This window comes from Myotis yumanensis, unplaced genomic scaffold (genome assembly GCF_028538775.1).
Source record: "Myotis yumanensis isolate MYYU_CA2020_CCGP unplaced genomic scaffold, mMyoYum1.0.hap1 SCAF_6, whole genome shotgun sequence".
Taxonomy (NCBI): Eukaryota; Metazoa; Chordata; class Mammalia; order Chiroptera; family Vespertilionidae; genus Myotis; species Myotis yumanensis.
In genome coordinates this window covers 69,341,530-69,369,114 of record NW_027223757.1, presented here as the reverse complement: position 1 = coordinate 69,369,114, position 27,585 = coordinate 69,341,530, and the positions used below count along the sequence as shown (strand labels likewise).

General features: G+C 35.6%; 1 protein-coding gene across 1 annotated transcript in view; it reads right to left on the bottom strand.

The window, feature by feature from the left end:
* EYS (eyes shut homolog) overlaps positions 1–27,585 on the bottom strand; it is a 1,239,289-nt gene that overhangs the window by 763,589 nt on the left and 448,115 nt on the right. Inside the window, 4 exon segments of the mRNA XM_070419099.1 lie at positions 2,031–2,121; positions 2,124–2,217; positions 9,716–9,794; positions 10,749–10,919. Of these exon segments, the coding sequence (XP_070275200.1) occupies positions 2,031–2,121; positions 2,124–2,217; positions 9,716–9,794; positions 10,749–10,919 (435 nt within the window).

The following is a 27,585-nucleotide window of genomic DNA, read 5'->3' as shown; positions in this document are numbered from 1 at the left end:
CTTCTAGGAATATATCCCAAGAAAACAGAAACACCAATCAGAAAGATATATGCACCCCTATATTCATAGCAACACAATTTACAATAGTGAAGATTTGAAAACCACCTAAGTACCCATCTGCAGATGAGTGGATTAGAAAACTGTGCTACATTTACACAATGGAATACTATGCTGCTGTAAAAAAGAAGGACCTTTTACCATTTGTAACAGCATGGATGGACCTGGAGAGCATTATGCCAGTCAGAGAAAGATAAATATCATATGACCTCAGCCATTTGTGAAATATAATGAACATTATAAACCTATGAACAAAAATAGAACGAGAGTCATAGAAGCATCGAACAGACTGACCAACCTATGAGGGAAGGCAGTGGGTGCGGGGGTAAAAGATCAACCAAAGGACTTGTATGCATGCATATGAGCATAACCAATGGACTCAGACAGGGGGAGGGCATGTGCTGGGGTGGGGGGGCAGCTGGGAAGTGGTCAATGGGGGGAAAAGGAGACTTAAGTAATACTTTATTATTTTTTTAATATATTTTATTGATTTTTTTACAGAGAGGAAGGGAGAGAGATAGAGAGTTAGAAACATCGATGAGAGAGAAACATCGACCAGCTGCCTCCTGCACATCTCCCACTGGGGATGTGCCCGCAACCCAGGTACATGCCCTTGACCGGAATCGAACCTGGGACCTTTGAGTCTGCAGGCCAACGCTCTATCCACTGAGCCAAACCGGTTTCGGCAGCTTTAAACAATAATTTAAACTTTAAATTTTTTTAATGCAAAATATCGATTAAAACAATAGTTTTGATATAATTTTGTCAATAAAGAAAACGATTATTTTATTATGGTTTAAATAAATATATCACAGATTAATCCTTGACCCCCACAAGAATCTGATGATTTTATCTGCAAATCTTTCCTGTTAGTATATGAGTTTTCTTTTGTAAATAAACTGTGGACTATGTTAAATTGACACCAATTCTGATGGCTCCTCACAGTCACTGTGAAAATGACCTAGAAACTGAACCTCCAAAGGCATTCACCATTCAGAGACTTTCAGGGTCTTTTGGGAACATTGAATCATCAGTGAAATCTTTGAAGACAGATGACTCTTATTTAAGTGAAATTTGAATAACCCTGTAGCAGTAATGGATGCCTATGCTTGTCCCTGGGAGGTATTCCAGGAAAAGAAACAGGCCTCTTAGTTTGAATTCCATTGACTTCATGCTTTAAGAAAGGTCACTGTAACTATCCCATGGATAACATCCTCTAAAATAACATTCTACAGAGCAGCTTTATGGTGCTTGATTTAACAAATACTATCTAGTTTTAGGTTCACTTATTTCTATTTTGTTTTAATTTCTTGAACTTAGTGGCTTCCCATGAATAAAATTTTGATTTATAACATTGTATCTACTGTGAATAATTGTTTAATTTACTACTGATGACTTAATCCAGGCACTGATTAACTGGAGGACCCTTGCTGTAGTCAAGTGACCATTTTTATAATTTTATTTTATGTAATTACTATTGATATTAGAAGCATGTTTACTTTTTATACTTTATCAGACCACCAGAGTAAAATAAGAAAATCCATGTTTAAAAATACAAAATACAAGAGAAAATCACACACACACACACACACACACACACACACACACAATTTACAAATGAAATGGGACATTAGGCAATATATAGTAAAGAATAATAACTGTCATAATAATAAATAGTCTGCATGTGCTAAATGATTAAAAACCATTTTTAAAAGGAAAGGAGATATGAAATAATTATAAAATAAGGGATGATTAAATTCAAAAGTCATACATGGGATTGATACTAGTATGAATATATGGTATTTGGAAAAAATATAAGCAATGTTTTTTTAGAATTTTTTATTTCAAATTGTAATTATATTAAAACAAAAATTTACTTTAAGACTTAGTATCTTTAGAGTGCATTACTAGGGAGATATTTATAAGTTTTACTAAATATATATTTAGTTAATTGTGAATAAATAAACACTGACCTGCAGTAAAATGTGTGTCCAGATTCACCGAGACAGATCCCACCATTAACACAGAGGTCCATATTCAGTTCCCACTCAGCAGAACTATCGTACTTATCTCACAATATGCACACGCGTAGCAACTTGGGCAAATGCAAGTAAAGCCATGGTCTGACTTCTGACTCATACACGGGGTTGATGTGCAGTTCTAAGTTAAGAAATAGAGAGTAAAATTTGATGGTCAGTGGTCAGACTAATAATTTCATTAAAATTTTATTGAGGTTAAACATTAAAAAACATATGCAAGTGTATCTGATATTCCTTTCCTCTAGTCACTAAAATATGTGTCTAGCAATAAGAGGTATTTAACTTTGTCAGCAAAAATACTCTGTCAAATGTTTTATTGTTTAATTTTGAGGGAAATTACATAAATTTTATGTAATCATGTACTGTTTTAATGTTATAGTCATCTTATAAATGAAAGTTTGTGCATTTATCAGCCTTTCTCTATTTTCCCACCCGTAGTGCCTGGAAATCATTATTCTACCTCTATTTCTACGAGTTCAACTTTTCTTTTTCTTTAATATTCCACATACTAGTGAGATCATAAGTAAGTATGTACTTGGCTTTCAGTCTGGCTTATCTTACTTAGCATAATGCTCTCCAGGTTTATCATATTGTCATAAATGGCAGGATTTCCTTCTTTTTTTAAAAGACAGGATAATATTTTATTGTACGTATAGATACTACATTCTCCTTGTGCAACCATCTGTCAATAGAGACTTGAGTTGTTTCCATACCTTGGTGATTGTGAATAGTGCTGCAGTAAACATGGGACTACAGATATTTGAGATAATGGTTTCATTTTATTTGGATATATACCCAGAAATGCAGTTGTGATTACATAATAATTACTTTTTTTTTAATTTCCAGAGGTGAGTAACATCTATACTGTTTTTAATAGTGGCTGTAGCAGTTTACTTTCCTACCAATAGTATATAGGGGTTCCCTTGCCACCATGTCCTTGCTAGCATTTGTTATGTCTTGTATTTTTTATAATAGACATCCTAATTGTGAATTTATATCATTGTGGTTTGGATCTGCCTTTCCCTGATGACTAATGAGGTTGAGCACCTTTTAATGTACTTGTTTCCATTAGTATGACTTCTTTGAAGAAATTATTCAAGTCCTTTGCCCATTTTTTAATTGGATTATTTGTGTGTGTTCTATTTTTTTACTTTTTTGCCATTGTGTTTCATAAGTTTCTTATATGTTTTGCATATTAACCCTTTATCAGATAGGTGGTATGCAAATGTTTTCTCTTATTTCAGAGGTTGCCTTTACATTTTGTTGATGGTTTCCTTTGCTGTGCAGAAGCTTTTTATTTTGATACAGTCTCATTTTTTATTTTTGCATTCATATCATGCATCAAATGGAAAATTAAAAATTTGTCAAAATCACCAGAGAGTTTAAATTACTATCATTTTCAATGGATTGTGCCCTTAAGTATAAAACTTAAGTCATGCTTGAAACCAAGATGGTGATCTTTTATGCTCACCCAAGTGATAGAGTTAAATACATTTTTAATAAATTAATGTCATTCTGATATTTGTTCTACCTTTACTGAAAATGTGAACTCCTTAAGGATTCCCAAAGGCACTTCGTGCAGGTACTGCAGTTATTTTTATGGAATAAAAATGCAGAATTCCACAGGGAATGGGCTGGAACAACATGATTCTCTGTTATTCCTATGGCTGGTATACAGAATGAATGATTAGAAAGAATTACATAAACTAATTGAATTGTATTTCCCTTGGGCAGAAAGAAATCATTTTTAGACTGCCAAAAGTTCCTTCTCTGGGGTTTACAAGAATCTTTTACTAAATTAATTAGAAGGCTTAATGGGAAATACAAAAACAATTTCTTTAAAAAAATCTAAGTGTCACTTAAAGTTCTTGATCTTTTCTGGTTCAAAAATTAAGAGGGATGCCTTTCCTTTTGTTCATAATCATTTATAGTAATTTGCTGCACTCTATTTAATATAATAAAATGCTTCCCAAGAAGAATTCACTAATTTAATTCCAGAAATTAAAGAAATAAAAAGCTGGTGTATTCATGGAATAATGTTGCAGACCATGGCAATCTAGACAATTAAGCTAGACCCCAATGCTACAGTTACTCAACTTGCATTCAAAACGCCATGCCAGGAAATGCACAGGAGTGCAAGAACACCAGAGCAGTGACACATTCATTGTGGACTGCTTAGCCAGAGCAAACCTCCAGATTGGCTAGTAAACATGCCAGTTATCTCTATGACAGTTGTGTTCTCCCTGAGGTATATAGTTTAATTCCAAAAATGTGTCCTGTGATCTCTGTACTTCCCAGAAGTGTAGAAATGTATTATCTGACATTGTCTTTATCATAGACATTTATCTCATAGAATCTTTCCTTTTAGCATTGCTGTTTTTAAAGTAGTGGGATACTTTCTTCAAATTAGATCTTGGAAAACAGAGTATGAGTTCAACCAAAGAACATGTATGATCCATGCATGACCCATGGACACAGACAATAGAGTGGTGAGCCTGGGCGGGGGACAGTGGCAGGCTAGAAAGGGCCAGGTTTATACTCTAACGTGGCAAAATGAGGTGTCAAACATGGACAAGCAATCGAAAAGATGGAGAACACTTTGTAAGGAATCTGTAGCTTTGTAAGGGACATGGCTGGTGTGAGTGTTTAAGAGAAGCCTTGACCCCACTTGTTTTGCTCTTCTCATTTAGATTTGACCTTGCTCTTGCAAGAATAGCGAAAGACATCTGCCCCTAACATAGAGTTTCAAGATTTATAGACCAGAGCAAATAAAGAAATAGAGAGAGAAAAATATCAGGAAGAACATGTAAGAAAAGATCTAATAAACACAGAAGTATGTGTGAAAGGAATAGGCTGTGAGGCCAAAAGGACACACACACACACACACACACACACACACACACACACACAAATGAGCAAGAGAGTATTAATAATTATTTCCTAATATGAACTCGTGTTTGATTAACTCTATTTTCTGCATCTAAGGTACATAAATGATTTTTTAAGAACAATACACTTAAAATATCTCAAATTTTCATCAAGAGGATACTGACTAAATAAATATGGTACCTCTAAGGTAATTAATATTAATAAAATGAAGTAGAACTACTTATGTTAATGTAGACTCATCTGCTATGGTAGATTAAGTAGAAAAGCAAGGTACTCTGCATGTGTGATAAATATCCCCATTTATGAGATCTTCTTTATTTTAAATATGTGTTTTCAACCAAAAGTGAGAGATATTCTGTACAATGACTTGTGGGAAACAGCTAACGTTTGCTGGGGGATTCCAACTCAAACTTTATCCTGAAAAGCATACTTATGATTGCATGATTTATTAAAAATTAAAAGACAGTGATAAAAATACTAAGTAACGTTAAAAAATGTTTTTATTGATTTTAGAGAAAGAGGAAGGGAGAGAGAGAGAGAAACACTAGTTGGCTGCCTCCTGCACACCCCCTACTGGGGATCGAACTCACAATCCAGGCATGTGTCCTGACAGGAAATCGAACCAGCAACCTATTGGTGCATGGGACTATGCTCAACTAACAGAGCTACACAGGCCAGGGCTAGAATAACTTTTTTACTAAGTCCCTTTCAAACTTGTCACAAACCACAGAACTGTTAGGGGAAATCTCAGTAAGTTTGGATACATTACCCTTTTGAATGTCAATATGCACTATATATTGATTAAAAATTAACAACAAATAGGAAAGTGTATATAATGTATGTGATAGACAAAAGGTGAATAATCGTATCATATAAGAAGACTTTTATAAATGTCAGCTCACATTTGAGGAAATACAAATACATGCACACACACATTTTTTTCTTTAATCCTTTTCTTTTTGTTTAGATAATTTCTTTTAGTTCTCTCTTTAGATTAGATATGCTGGTGATAAATTCTTAGTTTTCTTTCATCCTAGAATCTCTTGATTCCTTCTATTATGTTTTCATGTTTTCTTTATTTTATTTTAGTACTTTTCTTATATATTTATAATTTGATATAGTATTCAAAACAACATATCAGCTCTATTGTAGCAGTTATCCACAGTCTCAACAAAATAAAGGGAAGTGTTTGAATATCACCCTTCTCTCTTTTCTTTCATCTGTCTGTGTGTGTGTGTGTCTACAGAATTGAGTTAATTGCATTTTGCAAAACCACAGCACCCATTTCATACCTGATCTCAAGTTTGTTTTTCTCTAGCACTGATTCTAATTTTTTTAAACTTACTTCAAATTATCAGATTGACAAAAGAAAAAAAGAGTTCGTTTGCATTTTTCTCCCTCCAGCCCTAACATAAACTTTTTTTTTTCACTCTTCAAGGAGCTTTAGATATGACCACCTGTTCCATTGTTGACCTGAGTGTTCTTTTCAACCAGCACCGCCCATGTTTGTCCATTGCTCTTGACTCTTTAGCCGGGAAAGACGGACTTCGACATGAATTCATAATGCCTTTTGGAGGTTGTTGTTTGTGCATTGCAACACAGAGAGCTATAATAAATAGGTCAGCTAAGTAAGAAACATATCTATATCTCCAACTGATTGTCAGAAGGTATGCCTGAAAATTCTTATACCCTGGTTTCCCATAGATATTAAATATTCAATGTTTGCAGACCAAATAACCATAAGGACATTTAGCGTGCCCTTAATGTATTAATACAAAAAGGATGATTAAAACAAAACATCATTGAATTATAATAATTAATATAGATGGAAAAATGAGATTTAAAAGGTAGAGAAACAGAATAGTTATCCCTAATACTATATTTAGATACTTAAAGCATAAAATATAAGTCATTTCACATCTGTAGAGAAATAACAGACTATTTTAGGTAAAATTTAGATAATAGTTCTTGGAAAAATTAATTATACTTTTGAAAAAGTAAATCAAATCACTCACTTCTTTCATCATAATAATATATGCACGATGAGTTAAGGTATTAAAAGTGTTACCAATGTTAAAATTATAGATGAATACAATAAGAATTTTATTTAAATATTGCTAAATAAAAGCACTTTCTAAAGAGAGATGCAAACCCAGAATCATTAAGTTAAAAAATATAAAAAATTTCATAGTATATTAGTTTTATAAAACTCTAGAGAAGATTTACAATTTTTCAGAATCTAGTGGATTTTACTCATAATTGTAAATACTATATACCAACCAAAAAGAAAAAGGCAAGCAAGCCTAAAGAAAAATTCTGTTAATCAAAGGCTATGACTACACAAAGCACAAAGATCTACAAATGATAAATAACTATATGAAAAGGTGCTAAATCTTCATAGTAACATAGGAAAATGTGAATTAAAATAATGAAGTGATAAATTTCCCTCATCAAATTGGTCAACACTTTTAAAAAGTATGTATTCATTTAATAGGATACAGGAAAACTGGTATGCTCAGTCTCTCGGTAAATAAGTACAATTTGTCAGCACTTATTTGGAATCCTTTTTAGCTATTAAAAGCAATGGGTAAGGACTCAATTATAATGGAAAGGTTCCTACAATAGTTAAAACAATTGGTTTCCCCAGCCTCCAAAACTGTGAGAAATAAATGTCTGTTGTTTAAGCTTTCCAGTCTATGGTATTTTGCTTACAACACTGAACAGACTAAGGGAGGTGGAATGGTGAGAAGATTTTAAGAGGCCTTGTGTTTGGGATAAAATGGGTGGAGATTGTACGATCTGACTGCCATCTGTCAAGGAATGATTCTAATTCCCGAGAAGATGTAGTAAGAGTTATATCTTACTACAAGGGGCCAATAAATGGCAGCATAGGACAAAGCAGTGGCATCAAGGACCCAGTCATATCTCCTCTACTTCTCCAATGATTCATAGCCCTTGCCCATTAATTGAAAAATTGCCCAAAATGAAGTGAAGGAGTAGAGTCCACCATGAATTGGCCAGACTGTCTTTTCTACTATTTGTGGATTTTAAGAATAAATGAGGTAGCATCTTCAGTGCAATTTTATATATATTAATAAATACTTTGAAATTCATAAATATAAAGTATTTATTGATATGGAAAAGTATCTAAACATATAATTACATGAAAAATTGCACTATATAACATGATATGTTATTACCCTGTTTTAATTTTGATATTTTATTTACATGTGTTTATGCATAAAAAGTATCTTAAAGTTCATATTCCTCATTAAACTTGTTTTTCTCTGGAAAACTAAAGTACATGTTTATGTAAAAATATTAGAAATAAATCTAGACAATTTTAACAATTATTCTCATAGCAATGTTTGTAAATACTAATATATACAAATTCATTTACATAAACACTTATTTATTTATTTATTTATTTATTTCATTCAGAAGAAGAATGCCACATTATACTAACAAGAAATAGTTTTTAGAGATTACCGCAGGCAATATATGCAACCACACAAACAAATATATGCCTCATATACCAGGAAATTTAGTAACTAAAACATGTCCTTTTCCATGTTATGCATGGTTTTCATTATCTAGAATAAAATCAACATAATAAGTAATTAAGCTTTCAAAAATATAATGTGTGTCAGAATTGTGCTAATTGATTTACATGCATTATCTAATTTAATTCCCACAACAATCTAAGAAGTAGTTGCTATGATGACCCTCACTGAATAGCTAAAACATGTTTTCAGAATGTCAGTACATAATTTGTTCAAGAACACACAGAAGGTAAGTAGGAAAATATAGGTCAATCATCTTTCCCCTTAATGCATTTAAGTACCCCATCACTCTCTCCAAAAGGATCATTTACTGAGTATCTATCACCTCTCATGTACATGATCATACAATGACCCTATGATGTATAAACTGTATTTTACTAAGGTAGGAGAGAGACAGAAAGGATTTAAGTAAAATATCCACAGTCTCACTAAGCTGAAGGCTTCTTTAGCCCCTATACTTCCTTCCTTTACCATGTCTCTGTCAGCAAGAAGGGTTTGGAAGAACTCTCCATTATCCAGAAAGGCTCATGAGATTCTCATGTCCCAGGAATAGTCTCAAACTTCAGGCAACCAACATTCCCCAACAGATTAGGCATTCCACATAAAGTACCATATGTCCATTAGATCACATCGGACTCCTGAAGACTGGAAGAAAGATCCTGAGAGTACTGTAGGTGTTGAGGATTGCTACATGTAACCACCTCTGGGCACATCCATCTAGTATTTATTTATTTATTTATTTATTTATTTATTTATTTAGTTTGTGTGTGTGTGTGTGTGTGCGCGCGTGTGTGTGTGTTTTCTGGATTATTGAATCTTCTCTCATCCCTAGACATCCACAGATAACTGTGTATTCCAAGAGTAGAGAGAGGTAGGCATGTGACAAATTATAAACTTTCTGAGGTACTTTTTTCAATGACCATATCCAGAATTTAGTTTAATGAAGGCTCCCGATTTCAGAAATTTAAGATAACAAGAGACAGAGGGGAAAAAGGCAAAAAGAGGCTGTGATTTTTGTTTGAAGCAGCTGAAAAATTCCAAAAAGAAATGGTGAGGAACTGAGTAGTTAAATCATTAATAATTGAAGAAATAACTCTGAAATCTACAGCAAGTGATTTGATTGTTCTCTTGAATTACTATAGATTTAATCAAAATTATTCAACTTACATTAATCTTGATCTCACATCTTGAGCTAGTCCATTCTGTATCACAGGAGCATTGATATTCATTAGTGACATCTGTGCATCTGAAACATAGAATTGCATTTTTAAGTAAATAAGACATTAAAGCATAAATTCAAGACAGTTTAAATATTTAGAATTGCTCTTTTCCTGTTCGGGTAAAAATAAAACCAAAACCCCAAAAACACACACATTCCCATGAGCAGAAGGCAGTCTATTCCCGATTTCTTATCCTTCAAGGTGACTGGGCTGAAAGAACAAATCAATTTTCATTTTTGCCATCTTCCCCATGGCAATGAAAAGAAGGAAGAGTTCTAGAAGATCTACAGTACGTGTAGGGCTAATCTAGGAAACTGAAGGCAGCTATGGCTGAACTCTATTGCAATGAGCTATCCATCTTCATCCTGCCTTCCCTTTGTACAAAGTCAGTGGCAGGACTAGGAAAAAACAAGTAATAATAATGCTGCAAAGGCAACTTGGTGCATCTGAAAGACATTCTTCTTTGTCACTTGCATCTCCTAGAAATGCCCCTACTCTGGATTTGCATAAACTAATTTGCTATCAATGAGCAGAAGAGTCATTATACAATTCCATAAAGAAAGCCACAAAATAGCTTACATGCACATAGGGATGAAAGAACCAGTTTACTTAGGAACATATTAAATACTAAGTGTGTGGTATTATCCCTCCACAGAGCAAATAATAGAATGTCTTCTCATCCTACCTGCTGCTTCTATTACTGCGAGCAGTTACCTTTAAGTATATTAAAGCCCAATTAATCTGCATTTATTGAAATTTATGCTAATGTGTAGAAATAAAAGAAGTGCAGAGAAAATGTATCAGTGCATTGCATTAAGTAGAAAAGGCAGCATCTGTCATCTTAACTGTACTTAGCTCTAGTTTTATGAAGGATCGTAATTAAAATTAACTTTATCAACTTTCCCTTGACATTAAGTCTTAAGTATTGTTAGTTAAATTTACTTTCTGAGATTTAATAATAGAAAAACAAAAATAGCTACCTTCCCTGCAGACAAGGATTTGAGAGGCAATCATTTGCATTTGTTTCACAGTGTGTTCCAGAAAAGCCACTCTTGCAGTCACAGGTATAATGATTGATGCCATCAATACAAGCTCCATCATGGAGACACGGTTTTGATAGACATTCATCTATATTTACTTCACAAGTGATGCTTATATAGAAGAAACAAAACAAAACATGAGCCTATTTATAAGCAAAACACAAAAGTTTGTTCATTATGATAAATGTCACCAAGAAATCAAGGCTCCCTTTCTATAAAGACAATTTGACATCTTGTAGCAAAATAAAGAAACAAACAAACAAATAAATAAATATAATTTTAAGGTTAATGTGTTTAGGTATGAACCCTCAGACTACTAATTTAATGTGAATGAGAGAAAAAACACACACTAGCTTAATCTACTTAAAATATTATTTTTAGCATGAGTTCTTTATTGTGAATATTAGTGAAGTAAGGAATTATATCAAGTTATCACTATGAATATTAATTCCTACATTTTTTTGGTAATGATTCTTGAAAATCAAATATTTATTACCTATAGGAATTAAGAGTTAGAATTTTTCTAAATTTGGTCCTGGTGAGTCTATTAATGGGCTATCTGAGATTTCTATTAGTAAACGTAATCTAACTTTGGCTAAATACCTAGTGTTTTCAAAGGCCATGTTTTGAATATTTATTAAGCACCGACCATGCACCACCTCTGTGCTCAAGTAGAAGTACACAAAAAAAATCCACAAAAGAGAGAAAGAACAGCATGTTAATCCAGAAACATGTCAGAGAGACCATTTTTATAGATAGAAAACATCTAGAGAAAAGCATAAGCCAAGCTTAATGGGAAGCTAGACTGTGTTTTAGGTTTCACATGATACAGATGTTAGGAAAAAGTAGAGAATCATTATAAAATGTTTAATGAATCTCTTTATTCATTGTGTTCATCTGTACTGAGCATCTACTAACAAAAACTACCGTCACTGGTGTGCCAGGCCCTGTGCTGAGGCTTTAAACACATTATTTTAATTAATGCTCATCAAACATGAAGGGAGATAATAACTTTAACCCACTATTGAGTAAACAAGGATTTGGAGAGTGTCAATCACTCGTCCAGATCACATAGGCCATTGCAGCAGATAAGGGTTCAAATCATGTTCTCTGTAACTTGTACTTCTAGTCATTAGTTTAAATGGACTATCTTGCAACTACTCTGATACGTGCACAAGTTGTTATGCTGTGTAGTACAACGTACACTGTTAAAAGCACGACAAAAGGCCCCAAATGGAGTAACTTACACTAAGCCTCATGTCACCAAACTGACACTTAATTACAGTTTTAGCTCTCCCAGTAATGGAATCTTAAGCCAATCAATCAGAAATAGCCCAAACAGCATTAAGTTATGTAATCTATCTGATAGACAGACGCCATCCCCTGAAGGAAAGTATAGGCATATCTGAGAGACATTGTGGGCTTGGTTCCAGACCACAGCAACAAAGTGAGTCACACACATTTTCTGGTTTTTCTGTGCCTGTATAACCTATAGTTACACTATACTGTAGTCTATTAAGTGTGCAATAGAATTATGTCTAAAAAATAACAATGCACATATGTAATAAAAAATACTTTATTGCTAAAAAAGGTTAACTATCATCTGAGCCTTTGGCAAGTCATAATCTTTTTGACAGTGAAGAGTCTTGCCTTGATGTTGATGATTGCTGACTGGTCAGGGTGGTGGTTGCTGAAGGTTGGGGTGGCTGTGACGATTTCTTAAAATAAGACAACAATGTGGTTTGCCACATCGATTGGTTCTACCTTTCATGAACGATTTCTCTGCACAATGTGATGGATGTTTGACAGCATTTTACCCACAATAGAACTTTTTTTTCCAAATTGGAGTCAATCCTTTCAAACCATGCCACGGTTTCAGCTAAGTGGATGCAATATTCTAAATCTTGTTATTTTGATTATCCTCACAGCATCTTAACCAGGAGTATATCCCATCTAAGGAAACAACTTTCTTTGCTCATCCATAAGAAGCAGTTCCTCCTCCATTAGCAGGAGTGTATCCCTCACCCTCATCATGAGACTGCAGCAGCAATTCAGTCACCTCTGCAGGGTCCACTTCTAATCCTGGTGCTCTTGCTATTTCCACCACAACTTCAGTTACTTTCTCTGGTGAAGTCTTAAACCACTTAAAGTCATCTGTGAAGACTGGACCAACTTCCACCAAACTCCTGTTAATGTTGATATTTTACCTCTTCCCATGACTCATGAATGTTTTTAACAGCATCTAGAATGGTGAATCTTTTCCACAAGGATTTCAATTTACTCTGCCCAGATCCATCAGAGAAATCACTATCTATGGCATCTATGGCCTTACAAAAAGTATTTCTTCAATAATAGGACTTGAAAGTTGAAATTACTCCAAATGGATGTGGTGTTAGCAAGCATCAAAATGACATAAATTTTGTTGTACATCCCCATCAGAGCTTTTGGGTAACCAGGTGCATTGCCAATGAGCAGTAATATTTTATAAGAAATTTTTTTCAGAGTAGTAGATCTCAACAGTGGGCTTAAAATATTCAGTAAATCATATTGTATTGCTGTCATCCAGGCTTCATTGTTCCATTTATACAACATGGGAAGAGTAGATTTACAATAATTCTTAAGGGCCGTAGGATTTTCAGAATGACAAATAAGCATTGGCTTCAATTTAAAATAACAAGCTTCATTAGCCTCTAACATGAAAGTCAGCCTGTACTTGGAAGCTAGGCATTGCCTTCTCCTATCTAGTAGCTATGAAAGTCCTAGATGGCATCATTTTCCAATAGAAAACTAATCCATCTACACTGAAACTCTGATATTTGGTGTAGCCACCTTCATTAATCATTTCAGCTAGATTTCTGGATAACTTGCTACAGCTTCTACATCAATTTTGCCTTGTACTTTTATATTTTGGAAATGGCTTCTTTCTTTACTCCTCTTTAATTCCCTTAAACCAACCTCTGCTACTGTCACATTTTCTTCTGCAGCTTTCTCACCTCTTTTACCCTCCATAGAACTGGAGAAAATAGGGTCTTGCTCTGGATTAGGCTTTGGTTAAAGGGAATGTTGTAGCTGGATTGACTATCCAGGCCACTAAAACTTTTCCATATCAGCAGTAAGGATGTTTGGCTTTCTTATCATTCACGTGTTCAATGGAGTAGTACTTTTAATTTCCTTCAAAAACTTTTCTTTTGCACAACTTGGTGCAGGAGGCCTAGCTTTTAGCGTATCTTGGTTTCCACAGGCTTTCCTTACTTAATCATTTCTAGCTTTTGATTTAAAGTGGGAGATGTGCGACTCTTCCTTTCACGTGAATACTGAGAGGCCACTGAGGGTTACTAATTGGCCTAATTTCAGAAGTGTTTTGTCTCAGGAAATAGGAAAGTCCAAGGAAAGTATGAGAGATGGGAGAACAGATGATCAGTGAAGCAGTCAGAACACACATACCTAAATTCATCCTCTCATATATATGGGTGCAGCTCATGGTTCCCCAATTATAATAGTAACAGCAAAGGTCACTGATCACAGATCAGCATAAAAAAATACAATAGTAATGAAAAACTTTGAAATATTGTGAGAATTAACAAAATGTAACACAGAGACACGAAGTGAGAAAAATGCTGCTGGGAAAATGGTGCAATTTATTTGCTCAATGCGGGGTGGCCACAAAACCTCAATTTGTAAAAACAAATAAAAATGATATCTGAGAAGCACAATAAAGCAAAGCACAATAAAATGAGCTTTGTCTTTAACTTAGAATAATCAACTCACTGTTTTTTTTTAGTATAACTTCCTTATTCCTGCTCTCTTTAGGCTATGAGGGTCAGTCATTTCATACAGCTCCCTTGGAGCTCCTAACTGCTACATTGAATGCTGCCCATTTCAAATAGCTGTTTGCTCAAATAAAGTTTTATAATTTGTAATATGCCTCACTTTATCTTTTAACAGTTACAAGAGTAAAGCATGGCTCTTATAGCCAAGAACATAATATCTAGTTGAAAATAAAGTAAGCTTATAAAAGAATATACTATTACAATGCTTATAGTTATAAATAAGCTTAGAAGGAAATAAAAATAAATACACTTATTACCATGAAAATATAATAATAATAGTAATAATAATAGTAATAATAGCTGATATTTGGAGACCTTATTATGTGCCAACTACTATTGAACATGTTGTATAAATCAACTCATGTAAACTTTATTATAATTTTCTGACATGGAAATTAATTTTCCCACTTTATGGATTAAAAAAATGAGGCACAAATTGTCACAGCTAGTAAATAGTAAATATTAGTCAAATCTGCAGCCGTATTTCAGAGGCTCATCAAGATTTAGGTTTAGGATATAGTTTAAACAAGCATTTTAGCTTAGATTAGGTAAAGAAAGAAGAAAGAAAGAAAGAAAGAAAGAAAGAAAGAAAGAAAGAAAGAAAGAAAGGAAGGAAGGAAGGAAGGAAGGAAGGAAGGAAGGAAGGAAGGAAGGAAGGAAGGAAGGAAGAAAGAGAGAGACAAAGAAGCCCTTTTCCTAAATCTTAGTGGCTCATGACATACCAGTTTATTTCTCACTCATACTCCAAACCAAGGTGAACTATAGATCTACTTTATCTTTATTCTGGGACCCAGGTTAATGGAGCGTCTTCTACCTGGGACACTGTCATCAAGGATGAAAAGGGAATGAGGCACTTGGTAAACATACACTGGTTCTTAAATCTCCCACCAACATTTTTTTTCTTTATTGATTAAGGTATTACACATATGTCTCTATCCCCTCATTGTCCCCCCCCACACACACACACACTCATGCCGCCACCCCCCTGGTGTCTGTGTCCACTGGTTATGCTTATATGCATGCATATAAGTCATTTGGTTGATCTCTACCCCTCACCCTCATCCTCCTCTACCTTCCCTCTGAGGTTTGAAGGTTTGATGGATGCTCTCTGTCTCTGGATCTGTTTTTGTTCATCAGTTTATGTTGTTCATTATATTCCACAAATGAGTAAGATCATGTGATATTTATCTTTCTCTGACTGACTTATTTCTCTTAGCATAATGTTGTCCAGTTCCATCCATGCTGTTGCAAATGGCAAGAATTCCTTCCTTTTCACAGCAGCATAGTATTCCATTGTGTAGATGTGCCACAGTTTTTTAATCCACTCATCTGCTGGTAGGCACTTAGGCTGTTTCCAAATCTAGCTATAGTAAATTGTGCTTCTATGAACATAGGGGTGCATATATCCTTTCTGATTGGTGTTTCTGGCTTCTTGGGACATATTTCTAGAAGTGGGATCACTGGGTCAAATGGGAGTTCCATTTTTAGTTTTTTGAGGAAACTCCATATTGTCTTCCACAGTGGCTGCACCAGTCTGCATTCCCACCAGCAGTGTATGAGGGTTTCTTTTTCTCTGAATCTTCACCAGCACTTGTCATTTGTTGATTTGTTGATGATAGCCATTCTGACAGGTGTGAGATGGTACCTCATTGTCATTTTGATTTGCATCTCTCGGGTGATTAGTGACTTTGAGCATGTTTTCATATGTCTCTTGGCCTTCCTTATGTTCTCTTTCTAAAAGTATCTATTTAGTTCCATTGCCCATTTTTGATTGGGTTGTTTATCTTCCTTTTGTTAAGTTGTATGAGTTCCCTGTAAATGTTGGAGATTACTGTGTTCATGGATTGGTAGAATCAACATCACTAAAATGTCCATACTCCCCAAAGCAATCTATAGATTCAATGCACTCCCCATTAAAATACCAACGGCACATATTACAGACCTAGGGCAAAATCTCCAAAAATTCATCTGGAATAAAAAAAGACCCTGAATAGCTGCAGGGATCCTGAGAAAGAAGAACAAATTAGAAGGGATCTCAATACCATATATCAAGCTCTATTACAAAGCCACTGTTCTCAAAACTTTCTGGTACTGGCAAAGAACAGTGGAATAGACCAATGGAATAGAATAGAGAACCCAGAAATTGATCCAAACCACTATGCTCAATTAATATTTGACAAAGGAGGCAATAACATACAATGAAGTTAAGACAGTCTCTTCAATAAATGGTGCTGGGAAAATTGGACAGATACATGCAAAAAAATGAAACTAGACCACCAACTTACACCATACACAAAAATAAACTCAATGTGGATAAAGGATTTAAACGTAAGATGGGAAACCATACAAATATTAGAGGGAGCCACAGGCAGCAAAATCTCAGACATATGCCGAAGCAATATCTTCACTGATACAGCTCTTAGGGCAATGGAAACCAAAGAGAAAATAAACAAATGTGACTACATCAAAATAATAAGCTTCTGTACAGCAAAAGAAACCATCAACAAAACAACAAGTAAGCCCACTGCATGGGAGAACATATTTGACAATGTTATCACCCACCAACATTTCATTTGCCATCCAGGTTACTTGACCAAGCCCTACACAAATGCTATGGGAATGAGGGTTCTCATTCCATCTACTTTACTAGAAAAGGACAGATATTTGTGACAACAGCAATATTTAGTGCAGACACATTAATTACTTAAGCTTCTCATTTGTAAATGAGTGTTATTTATTAGTCCCTCTTAGGTTTATTAAGATGATGAATTAAAACCATGTATTTAAAACAACTAGTCCATGGCCTGGTACGTATTTAACATTTGATTAGTATCAGATTCCTGATAAAAATATCACAACTACATTGTATTGAATGGGTGATTGTTTCCAGACCATCATTATTTTAATTAAGAAGATGAGTGAAAAGTGTTTGTAGGAGTGTTTCAGTTAAAAAGAGATGGTCCATTTAACACAAAAGTATGGGGACCGAGGTAAAATAGTAAAAGAGCATTGGACAGGATGTATCCAGTACTATTAGAGAGAGGAGACTTAACAAGATACTATTAAAGTGTTCTCTCCATAGAGGGCAAGCATGTCCCAGTTTAACTACAGAAAACATCATCAACATTACCTTAGGATTTTTTCCCTAATGTTTTATTCATTAGTTAAATTGTGGTTATAATTTGACTCCTAAGCAACCTCCAGAGAGACTAAAAATATAATGATTAGCTGATCTGAACATTTTGGTCCCTGTAAACCATTATCTTTTCATTTTCAACATAATCCTTCAGCACAATACAAGTAAGGTCTCCTTTTTTTTTTTTTACCTTTTTAACTTCATCTTGATTACTTTGCTGTAGTTACATTGACCTTGTGTTTCCTCAAAAACTTTGTTCCTCTTTCTAGGACACTCTTTTCCCAGATATTTACACAATTCACTCTTTCATTTTCTCGAGTACTCATTGAACTATTATTTTCTCAGTGAGGCCTATTGGATCACACTGTTTAAAACTGCATCCCCTTTCTCATCTACAATAATTTATTTTATTTTTTTACAATAATTTTTTTCTTTTTTCTTTATTGATTAACATATTATATATGTGTCCTTATCCCCCCATTGCCCCCCACCCTCCATCTCGTGCCCTCACCTTCCTGGTATCTGTGTCCATTGGTTATGCTTATATGCATGCATGCAAGTCCTTTGGTTGATCTCTCTCCCTTACCCCCATCCTTCTCTACCTTCCCTCTGAGGTTTGATGGTCTGATCGATGCTTTTCTGTCTCTGGATCTGTTTTTGTTCATCAATTTATGTTGTTCATTATAATCCACAAATGAGTGAGATCATGTGATATTTATCTTTCTCTGACTGGCTTATTTTGCTTAGCATAATGCTCTTGAGGTCCATCCATGCTGTTGCAAATGGTAAGAACTCCTTCTTTTTTACTGCAGCATAGTATTCCATTGTGTAGATGTACCGCAGTTTTCTAATCCACTCATCTGCTGATGGGCACTTAGGCTGTTTCCAGATCTTAGCTATTGTAAATTGTGCTGCTATGAACATAGGGGTGCATATATCCTTTCTGATTGGTGTTTCTAGTTTCTTGGGATATATTCCTAGAAGTGGGATCACTGGGTCAAATGGGAGAAATCATCAACAAAACAACAAGAAAGCCCACTGCGTGGAGATCATACTTGCCAATGTTATATCCGATAAAGGTTTAATCTCCAACATTTACAGGAACTCATACAAAAGGAAGATAAACAACCAAATCAAAAAAATGGGCAATGGACCTAAATAGGTACTTTTTGAAAGAGGACATAAGGAAGGCCAAGAGACATATGAAAACATGCTCAAAGTCACTAATCATCCGAGAGATGCAAATCAAAATGACAGTGAGGTACCATCTCACACCTGTCAGAATGGCTATCATCAACAAATCAACAAATGACAAGTGCTGGTGAAGATGCATAGAAAAAGGAACCCTTGTGCACTGCTGGTGGGAATGCAGACTGGTGCAGCCACTGTGGAGAACAGTATGGAGTTTCCTCAACTACAATGATTTTGTTTCATGTTTTTACTACCATTGCAAGTACTTTTCTGCTAGCATTTGGTAAAATGTACTCATTTATCTTTATCTTTTTTTCTGTCTTCCCCATTCCCAGCTCAGTTTCATGATGGCATGGATTTTGACAGTCTAGTGCTTCCTGTATTTAAATCTTTGCTAAATAAATAAATTATCGTTAAATCTATGTTTGTGTTTACATTTTGGTTTACACACATTATTGGTTTTGTTTTTCCTCCAAAGCCTCTGCCTCTTCTGAAGCAAGAACAAACAGTTCTTGAAAATCTGGAGAAACTGTTAGTCCTTGCAACAGAGAGAAGCAGAATCTGGAATGAGGTAAGCCCTCTGAGGTGTGTAGCCCTGAAAGGCTTCTCTTGTCTGTGCAGTCAAAGGGAATTATTTAATGGAACCTCCACATTTTACCACCTTTAAACACACAAGTTTCCGTAACTTAAAAAGAAATAAACATGTGGAGAGTGACAGACTTCGGTTTCAAATATCTCCTACACATAATCACCAATAGTGAGCAAGAAGGGAATACTGTTATTTGTGAAAACATGGACCTCGGGGGCATTGAACTAAGTGAACTGAAATCACACAGTGAAAGACAAATACTGTGTAGTAAGTATCATTTTTATGTGGAATCTGAAAAAGCAGGTCAAACTCATAGAAACAAAGAGAACAAACGTAGTTGCCAAGGACTGCGGGTGCGGGGAAATGTAGAGAGGTTGTTAGAACCATACAAACTTTCAACTGTAAGGTGAATAAGGTCTGGGATATAATGTGTAAAAAGGTGACTCTACTTGCTAATACTGTATTGCATAATTGGACATTGTTAAGAGAATAGAACTTAAATGTTCTCATACACATCCAAAAATAAGATACAAATTCTGAGGTGAAGTATGTGTTAATTGACTAGATTGGAGAAATTTTTTTTTATAATGTCATATGTGACATCAAGACCTTGTAAGCTTTAAATATCTTACAGTTTTGTCAATTATACCTTACTAAAGCTGAATAATAGATAGAAGTTGTACATTAACACAATAGATGGAAAACCATTATTATTTTCTAAAAATGAAAAATAACCAAAAAATAAATGCAACAAAAACATAATTACCAACCCATCTAAACTTTAAATTCTTCTCTTTAAACCATGGATTAAAATATCCATGTCGTGGCATGATTGAAAGATGTACAGATAGTTTGTATACATTCCTAGGAGCACATCTCTGGTTTACCCACACCAGATTCCTGCTGCTGCTCAATGAAAGTCCAAACATTCCACTATTTTTACCTATCATTTATATTTTAAATTCCCTCTCGGTCATTTCAATCTCTGTATCATCTATAGGTCTCATTCCATTGCTAGTCTGTTTTTTCTTACTTTTGTTGATTGTCTTAATTTGTTATTGACCTACCTATAAATAACAAGTCAGTGTTAGGTCGCCAAAGGAGGAACGCACGAGGCCAGAGTGGTGAGGTAATGCGAATTTATTTGAATTTATTCGATCATCTGCACACCAGGTGGCTGAACCTGGATGGCTCCAGCCCCCAGTGTGGGGGAGTTGGCAGCTTTTAAAGGACTTTTGGTGGGGTTTTTCTGGGAGGAGACTTCTTTATGCATACCAGGAGGGGAGATAATGGAATGTGGTCACCACAAGTGAAAATTGGTCTTCAGCAAAGGGAATGTCCATAGTGAAGTGATCTGAAATGCCAGTCCCCCTGGGAAGGGTATCAACTCAATTGCTCCATCAAACCTAACAGTCAACATGTTTTCCGAGATTATTCCTGAAAGAATGATGTTTGCTGGTCTGCCTAACTGGAAACATTTTATATGATAGTTGAACTCTTTTAAATTTAAGTATTGTGAATAATAAAATATATTATTATAAAATTCTCATTTTGGTTTAAAGAAGCTATTATCCTATTATTTATTTTGCAATTAAAAATGGTTAGAAGTGTCAATTTGAATTTGCAAAGTCATTATTTCCTAAATTCATTAATTCTGTTGTTAAATATTAATTTGATTAGGTCATTCATAAGTATCATCCTAGTATGTAAGTCAGAGTTGTTTTCAAAATGTTGCCACTACAGTGGGGCCTTGACTTACGAGTTTAATTCGTTCAGAGACCGAGCTCGTTAAGGAGCTCATTAACTCAAATTACTCTATCAACTCAATGCAAAAAATCGGCCCAGAGACAGCTGGTATCTCAAAAAACTGGTTAGTTGGTACACTCGTAAGTCAAGGCCCCACTGTATTTGGATGTATTCAATAGTAGATAAGCAGACTATGTGATCATTGACATTACTAGTAAGTTATAAATACTTTAAGGGTAATCTGATAATTGTAGTTAGCTAATTTTTATTAGGTAGTATCCAAGAAAACATTTTAAATGAGTTGGTATTTTAGTATGGACTGAATGAAACACACACTTTAGGAAGTGTTGCGGAGAGGATATTCTAGACAGAACTATCAGGAGCAAACATAGACATGAGAAAAAAACATTTAATTCTAATCTAGGTTGATAAAAGCAGTAGCCCTCAATGTTACCTGTGTTTTAGAATCATCTGGAGAAACTTTTAAAAATATATCTTGTCAGACCTACTCCTCAGAGATTCAGATTTGGATATCTGTATTTTTTAAAACTCTGCAGGTGATTCTATTACTCAATCAGGCTTGTAAACTATGGTAACTAGAGTAGTTGATAATATCAGAGAGATAGTAAGAAATGCAAGATTGACCCAGGATATTTAGTTTTATGCTAAGGAGGTTATACTTATTTCAAGAGGCAGTAGAGACTCCATAAAGTATTTTGTTATGATAACACATGTGAAATGAAAAAGATCAGAAAAGTCATTTTGAAAAACTTGTCTAAAATGTAAGACTGATCAGTGGAAAGAAGTTGGGTAAAAGGGGTTTAGAAAGGAAGTTAGAGAAACAGAGGGTGGAGAAAAGCTAGTTAGGTCATGCATGACTGTTACAACAGCAGCTCTCCCTCACTTCACAGTATGGCTGCATGGGGGTGGGGCTGGGTTCCTGGGTGGGTTGACTGGTTGTATGGATATGAAGTGAAAATGGACTGCTGCTTCCCCACAGCCTCTCAGAGGTTTCCCAGGAAGATAAAGGCAAAAGGAAATTCTTCTACTGGGCACAACTTCAATCAGAAAATATTGTCATCATCTTTGGGTAGAAATAGAAGTGCATGGATTCACAGATAGAGACTAATAACCTGCTCAGTTTATCACTGGCTTAGAAGGAAAAGCATAAGACAATCTGGGTCAGGAAATTTAAGAAAGAGATAGATAGGTTGACTAATGGTAGTGGGCATGAAGTATGAAGGCCTGTACAATGCATGTTAATGTTCACCATAGCGTATCTACCGCAGAAGATGAACTAAACAACCACATAAAAAGCAGTCAGCCAGTTAACATCAGTCACCTTCTATCTTCAGCAACCAAAATAGGTATAAGCAGAGTAGACAGATTAGCAGGTATAAAAGCTATGCATAAGCCCAATATATGGTTTCTTGTGTTCCAAGACTGATGTAGCTATTGCTTTCACCAGTTACCCAATCTGCTAGAAATAAAGACCAAAACTACCAGTCACTTGGTGTTCAGCAGATTACACTGGACTGAAGCAACACTGTGATTCATTTTGATTAAACTTGGCACATATTCTAGTTAGGGTATCTATTAGCCAGCATTACTACTCAAGGCTTATGTAGTGGTGATCCACCAATAGGAGATCTCCCATAACAGCTGAATGGACCAAAGACATTTCTTTACAGAAAAGCTTGGTAACGATCATGAAACCACGGAATCTAATGGCTCTATAATGCACTGCACCATTTGAAAACTACTAACTGCAAATGAGGTGCCAACTTGGAGATGAGAGCTTACAGGAATCAGGCAGAATCTTATAGGATGTCATATTTTCACTTAATCAATAATCATGATATAATGTTCTGTTTCCAATAGCAGTAATCCATGAAATTGGAAACCAAGGAGTAAAAGTAAGAGTGGAACCAGGTACTTTCTCTTTGAACTATTGGGAAATTGTGCTTTGCATTCCTGAAAATATAGGTCCATGGATTTAAAGATCCTGGGGTACTTATTCCAACAGAAGAAATTCTTGCATATGGGCACACCAAAATAATCTCTTTTTGAATTCTATGGCTTCGACCTAGTCACTTTGGTCTCCTTGTGCCAAGAGACAATCAGGCAAGGAAAGAAGTCATTATCTTTATAGGAGTTACTGATGCTAATCATTAGAATGATGTAGGGTGCTGTTATAAAATGGGGCAAGGATCAAAACATCTGGCATCAAGATTTACTGGGCCCTAACCAGTTTGGCTCGGTGGAGAGAGCGTCAGCCTGTGGACTGAAAGATCCCAGGTTCGATTCTGGCCAAGGGCATGTACCTTGGTTGAGAGCACATCCCCAGTAGGAGGTGTGCAAGAGGCAGCTGATCGATGTTTTTCTCTCATCGATGTTTCTAACTCTCTATCCCTCTCTCTTCCTCTTTGTAAAAAATCAATAAAATATTTTTTTTAAAAAAAGATTTATTGAGACATGCCATTGGTAAATCTTTGTCCAATATTGTTAGAAAATGGACAGACACATCCATCACATCATTACTAGGGATACTGTGAAGATTAAATGTGCTTGCACATAGTGTTTTGTAAATACCTCTAAGGACACATTGTAGAATGAGTGCTTCAGATACTCCTCCATGCAGTTGGAGTGTGTGTTGTTGACTTTCAACAATCAGACTGTTGCACTCCACCTCCCAACTCCTAAATCTCAGAAATGAGATCATTAGGAAAAATTTTATGGCTTAATTCATATGAAAATAATGCATACAATACTTTGTTTATAATTATAAATACCTTATTCATTCTACTTCAGTATCATAATTGTTTCATCTTTTATGTAACAATCAAAATCTTTACATGCCAAAGAAAGTACTTCAGTAGACAACACTGAATATTACAAAATAATAATAATAAATCTTGGAGCGGTAAGTGATTTTGTGAAAAGAAGTAAGTTTGAGGCTACTTGCTTTTTTATTTAATGAGAATAACAAATAATATTTTGATATGCTTAAAATTTAAATAGAAAACAATTTTATTTTAGATAAGCTAAGCTGACAGTCAATGCAATATACTATCGTGACTAGTGTCAAAGTATTGAGATGTCCTTGTAACTAACCATCAGATGTGGCTTGCCTTTCCTGACTGCCATCTGTGATTGTTCAGACTTCAGCCCCAGCAAATAAGGAGTGACATGTGGCATAGGAACATTAGGTCTGCTTAGATCAAATCAACCATAAATATAACAAATACATTTTTAAAACATAGCTCATATCTATGAGGTTAAACTTTTGGAACTCACTAAATTGTAACTTTTGTACTTGGTAACAATCAGAAAAGAACCAGTCTTTGTAATTCAAGTTGTGCTTTTGTGTAGTGGAAATACATCTTAAACCCTTGAAATTTTATTTAATAACTAGAGGCACGGTGCACAAATTCATGCACCAGTAGGGTCCCTCGGCCTGGCCTGCAGGATCGGGACAAAACCAGCTCTCCGACATCCCCTGAGGGGTCCCAGATTGTGAGAGGGTGCAGGCCAGGCCGAGGGACCCCACTGGTGCACGACTGGGGACAGGGAGGGATGCATACGGGAGGTTGGCCAGCCAAGGAGGGACCACAGAAGGGCTCCAGGGCATGTCCAGCCCATCTCGCTCAGTCCCGACCCACCAGACCCCTGCAGCAAGCTAACCTACTGGTTGGAGCATCTGCCCCCTGATGGTCAGTGCATGTCATAGTGAGTAGTTGAGTGGTCTTAGCATATCATTAGCATATTACACTTTGATTGGTTGAATGGCCTACCGCTTGACCGGACACTTAGCAAATTAGGCTTTTATTATATAGAATTACAAAACGTAAGATTAAAAGACCTGCAGTTATGTGGCTGGAAAATAACAAATGAAGGCACTTTTCAGAGTGCTGGGGCTCTGAACAAAATGTGTGACATTTTGCAATGTATGTTTCTTTCATTTCTGGCAACTCCACTAAGAACTTCACTAAGGATATCAATGAAAAGTTGACAGTTTTTACTCTTCATTTCAATGGGCCCTGAACCCAGGGTCTTGATAAAATTTAAAAGTTTTGTTTATCCCCTAACTTCTAGGTTATGCATAGACACATTCTAACATAAAGATTGATTTAGGTTCAGGGAGTCAATAGAACACAGCATAGAGATGCTAATAAATGGAGCATACATCAAGTTCATGGATAGGAAGAATTAACATTATTAAAATGTCCATACTAACCAAAGTAATCTAAAGTTTCAATAGCATTTTTCACAGAACTAGAACAAATCATCCAAAAATTTGCATGGAAACACAAAAGAACTTAAATAGTGACAGCAATCTTGAAAAAGAAGACAAAGTTAAAGGTGTCATATTACCTGATTTTAAACTATACTACAAGGCTATAATAATCAAAACAGTAGGGTACTGGCATGAAAACAGACACATAGATCAATGAAACCAAATAGAGAGCCCAGAGATAAAACCATGCCTCTGTAGCCAAATAATATTTGACAAAGGAAGCAAGAAAATACAATGAGATAAAGATGGCATCTTATCTAATAAAGAGGGAATATGCAAATTGACCATCATGCCATAATGGTTAAGATGGCTGCACCCACAGCAGAGGCAGGGAATCCGTAACACAAGATGGCTGCGCCCACAGCAAAGGCCGAGTTCCCCTAATGAGCCTTAATGAGAAACCAGCAGGGACCTGAGGTTTTGCCCTCTGCCCAGCAGAGCTTGAAGGGGGACCTCAAGGCACACCCCCCACCCCAGCACTGGGCTGGGGGACCTCAGTCCATGCCCCCCGCCCCTGTGGAAGGCCAGGTGACCTGAGGCCACGCCCCCCACTTGGTGGGGCTTGACGGGGGTAGGGCCAGCTGGGTCTGGATCTAGCTCAATGGAGGTGGAGCTGGCTGGGTCTGGGTCTCATGCGATTTTGAGGCACACGTGGATGGGTGGGGACTTGACTCTGGTTCTCATGGTGCGCCCCAGATTCTGACAGGAGGAAGATTTTCATATACATTTTACTAATTTTCTTTCATCTCTGACACTTCTATTATAGAGAAAGGGCAAATAACAATATTAAAATATTTCCTATAATTAATTGCCTTTTAATGTGCACGAATTTCATGCACTGGGTCACTAGTATTTGATAAATGGGGTTGGAAAAATTGGACAGATACATGCAAAAAAAACAACCAAGGAAAAAGGAAGAAACTTGATTATTTTCTTACACTGTAAATAAGAATAAATAAAAATGGATTAAATACTTAAATGTAAGACTCAAAACCATTAAACTCCTGAAAGAAAACACAGGCAGTAAAATTTCTGAGATTTCTATTAGCAATATTTTTTTCTCACATTTCTCCTCAGTGAAGGGAAACAAAACAAAACAAAAATGGGGCTTATTAGACTGAAAAGTTTTTGCACAGCAAAGGAAACTATCAACACAATGAAAAACCCACTGAATGGAAGAATATATTCAGCAAAGATACACAAATCTTATAAGGGGTTAATATCCAAAATTTATAAAGAACTCAAACTACTCAACACCAAAAAAACCCAAACAAAGTACAACATAAAATAAGCAAAAAAACAAACTACCCAACTGAAAAATGGGCATAGGACCTGAGTAGATACTTCTCCAAAGAGGACAAAAAAAGCTTAATATCACTAATCATTAGAGAAATGAAAATTAAATCCATATAAGATATCATCTCACACTTTTCAGAATGGCTATCATCAATATATCAACAAAAAACAAGTGTTGGCAAGGATGTGGAGAAAAGAAAATCTGAGCACACTATTGGTGGGAATGCAGATTGGTGCAACCACTATGGAAAACAGTGTAAAAGTTCTTTAAACAATTAAAAATGAACTGCCTTATGACCAGAAATTACAATTCTGAAGAAACCCAAAACACTAATTTAAAAAGAACATATGCTCCCCAATGTTCATTAGCAGAATTAATTATAAGTAGAGGCCCGATGCATGAAATTAGTGCAAGAGTAGGCCTTTGCAGCCACGGTGGCTGTCTGGATCCGTCCCTCACAGCCTCGGCGGATGCCTCCATCCCGTGGCTGCAGCACCGGCTTCATCTGGAAGGATGTCCAGCCTAATTAGCATATTACGCATTTATTATTATAAATAGACAAGGTATGGGAGCAATCCAACTGCCAATCAATAGATGAGTGAATAAAAAAAGTGGTGGAATATTACTCGGTGATAAAAAAATAATGACATTTTACCATTTGCAACACAATGGATGAACCTAGAGTGTATTA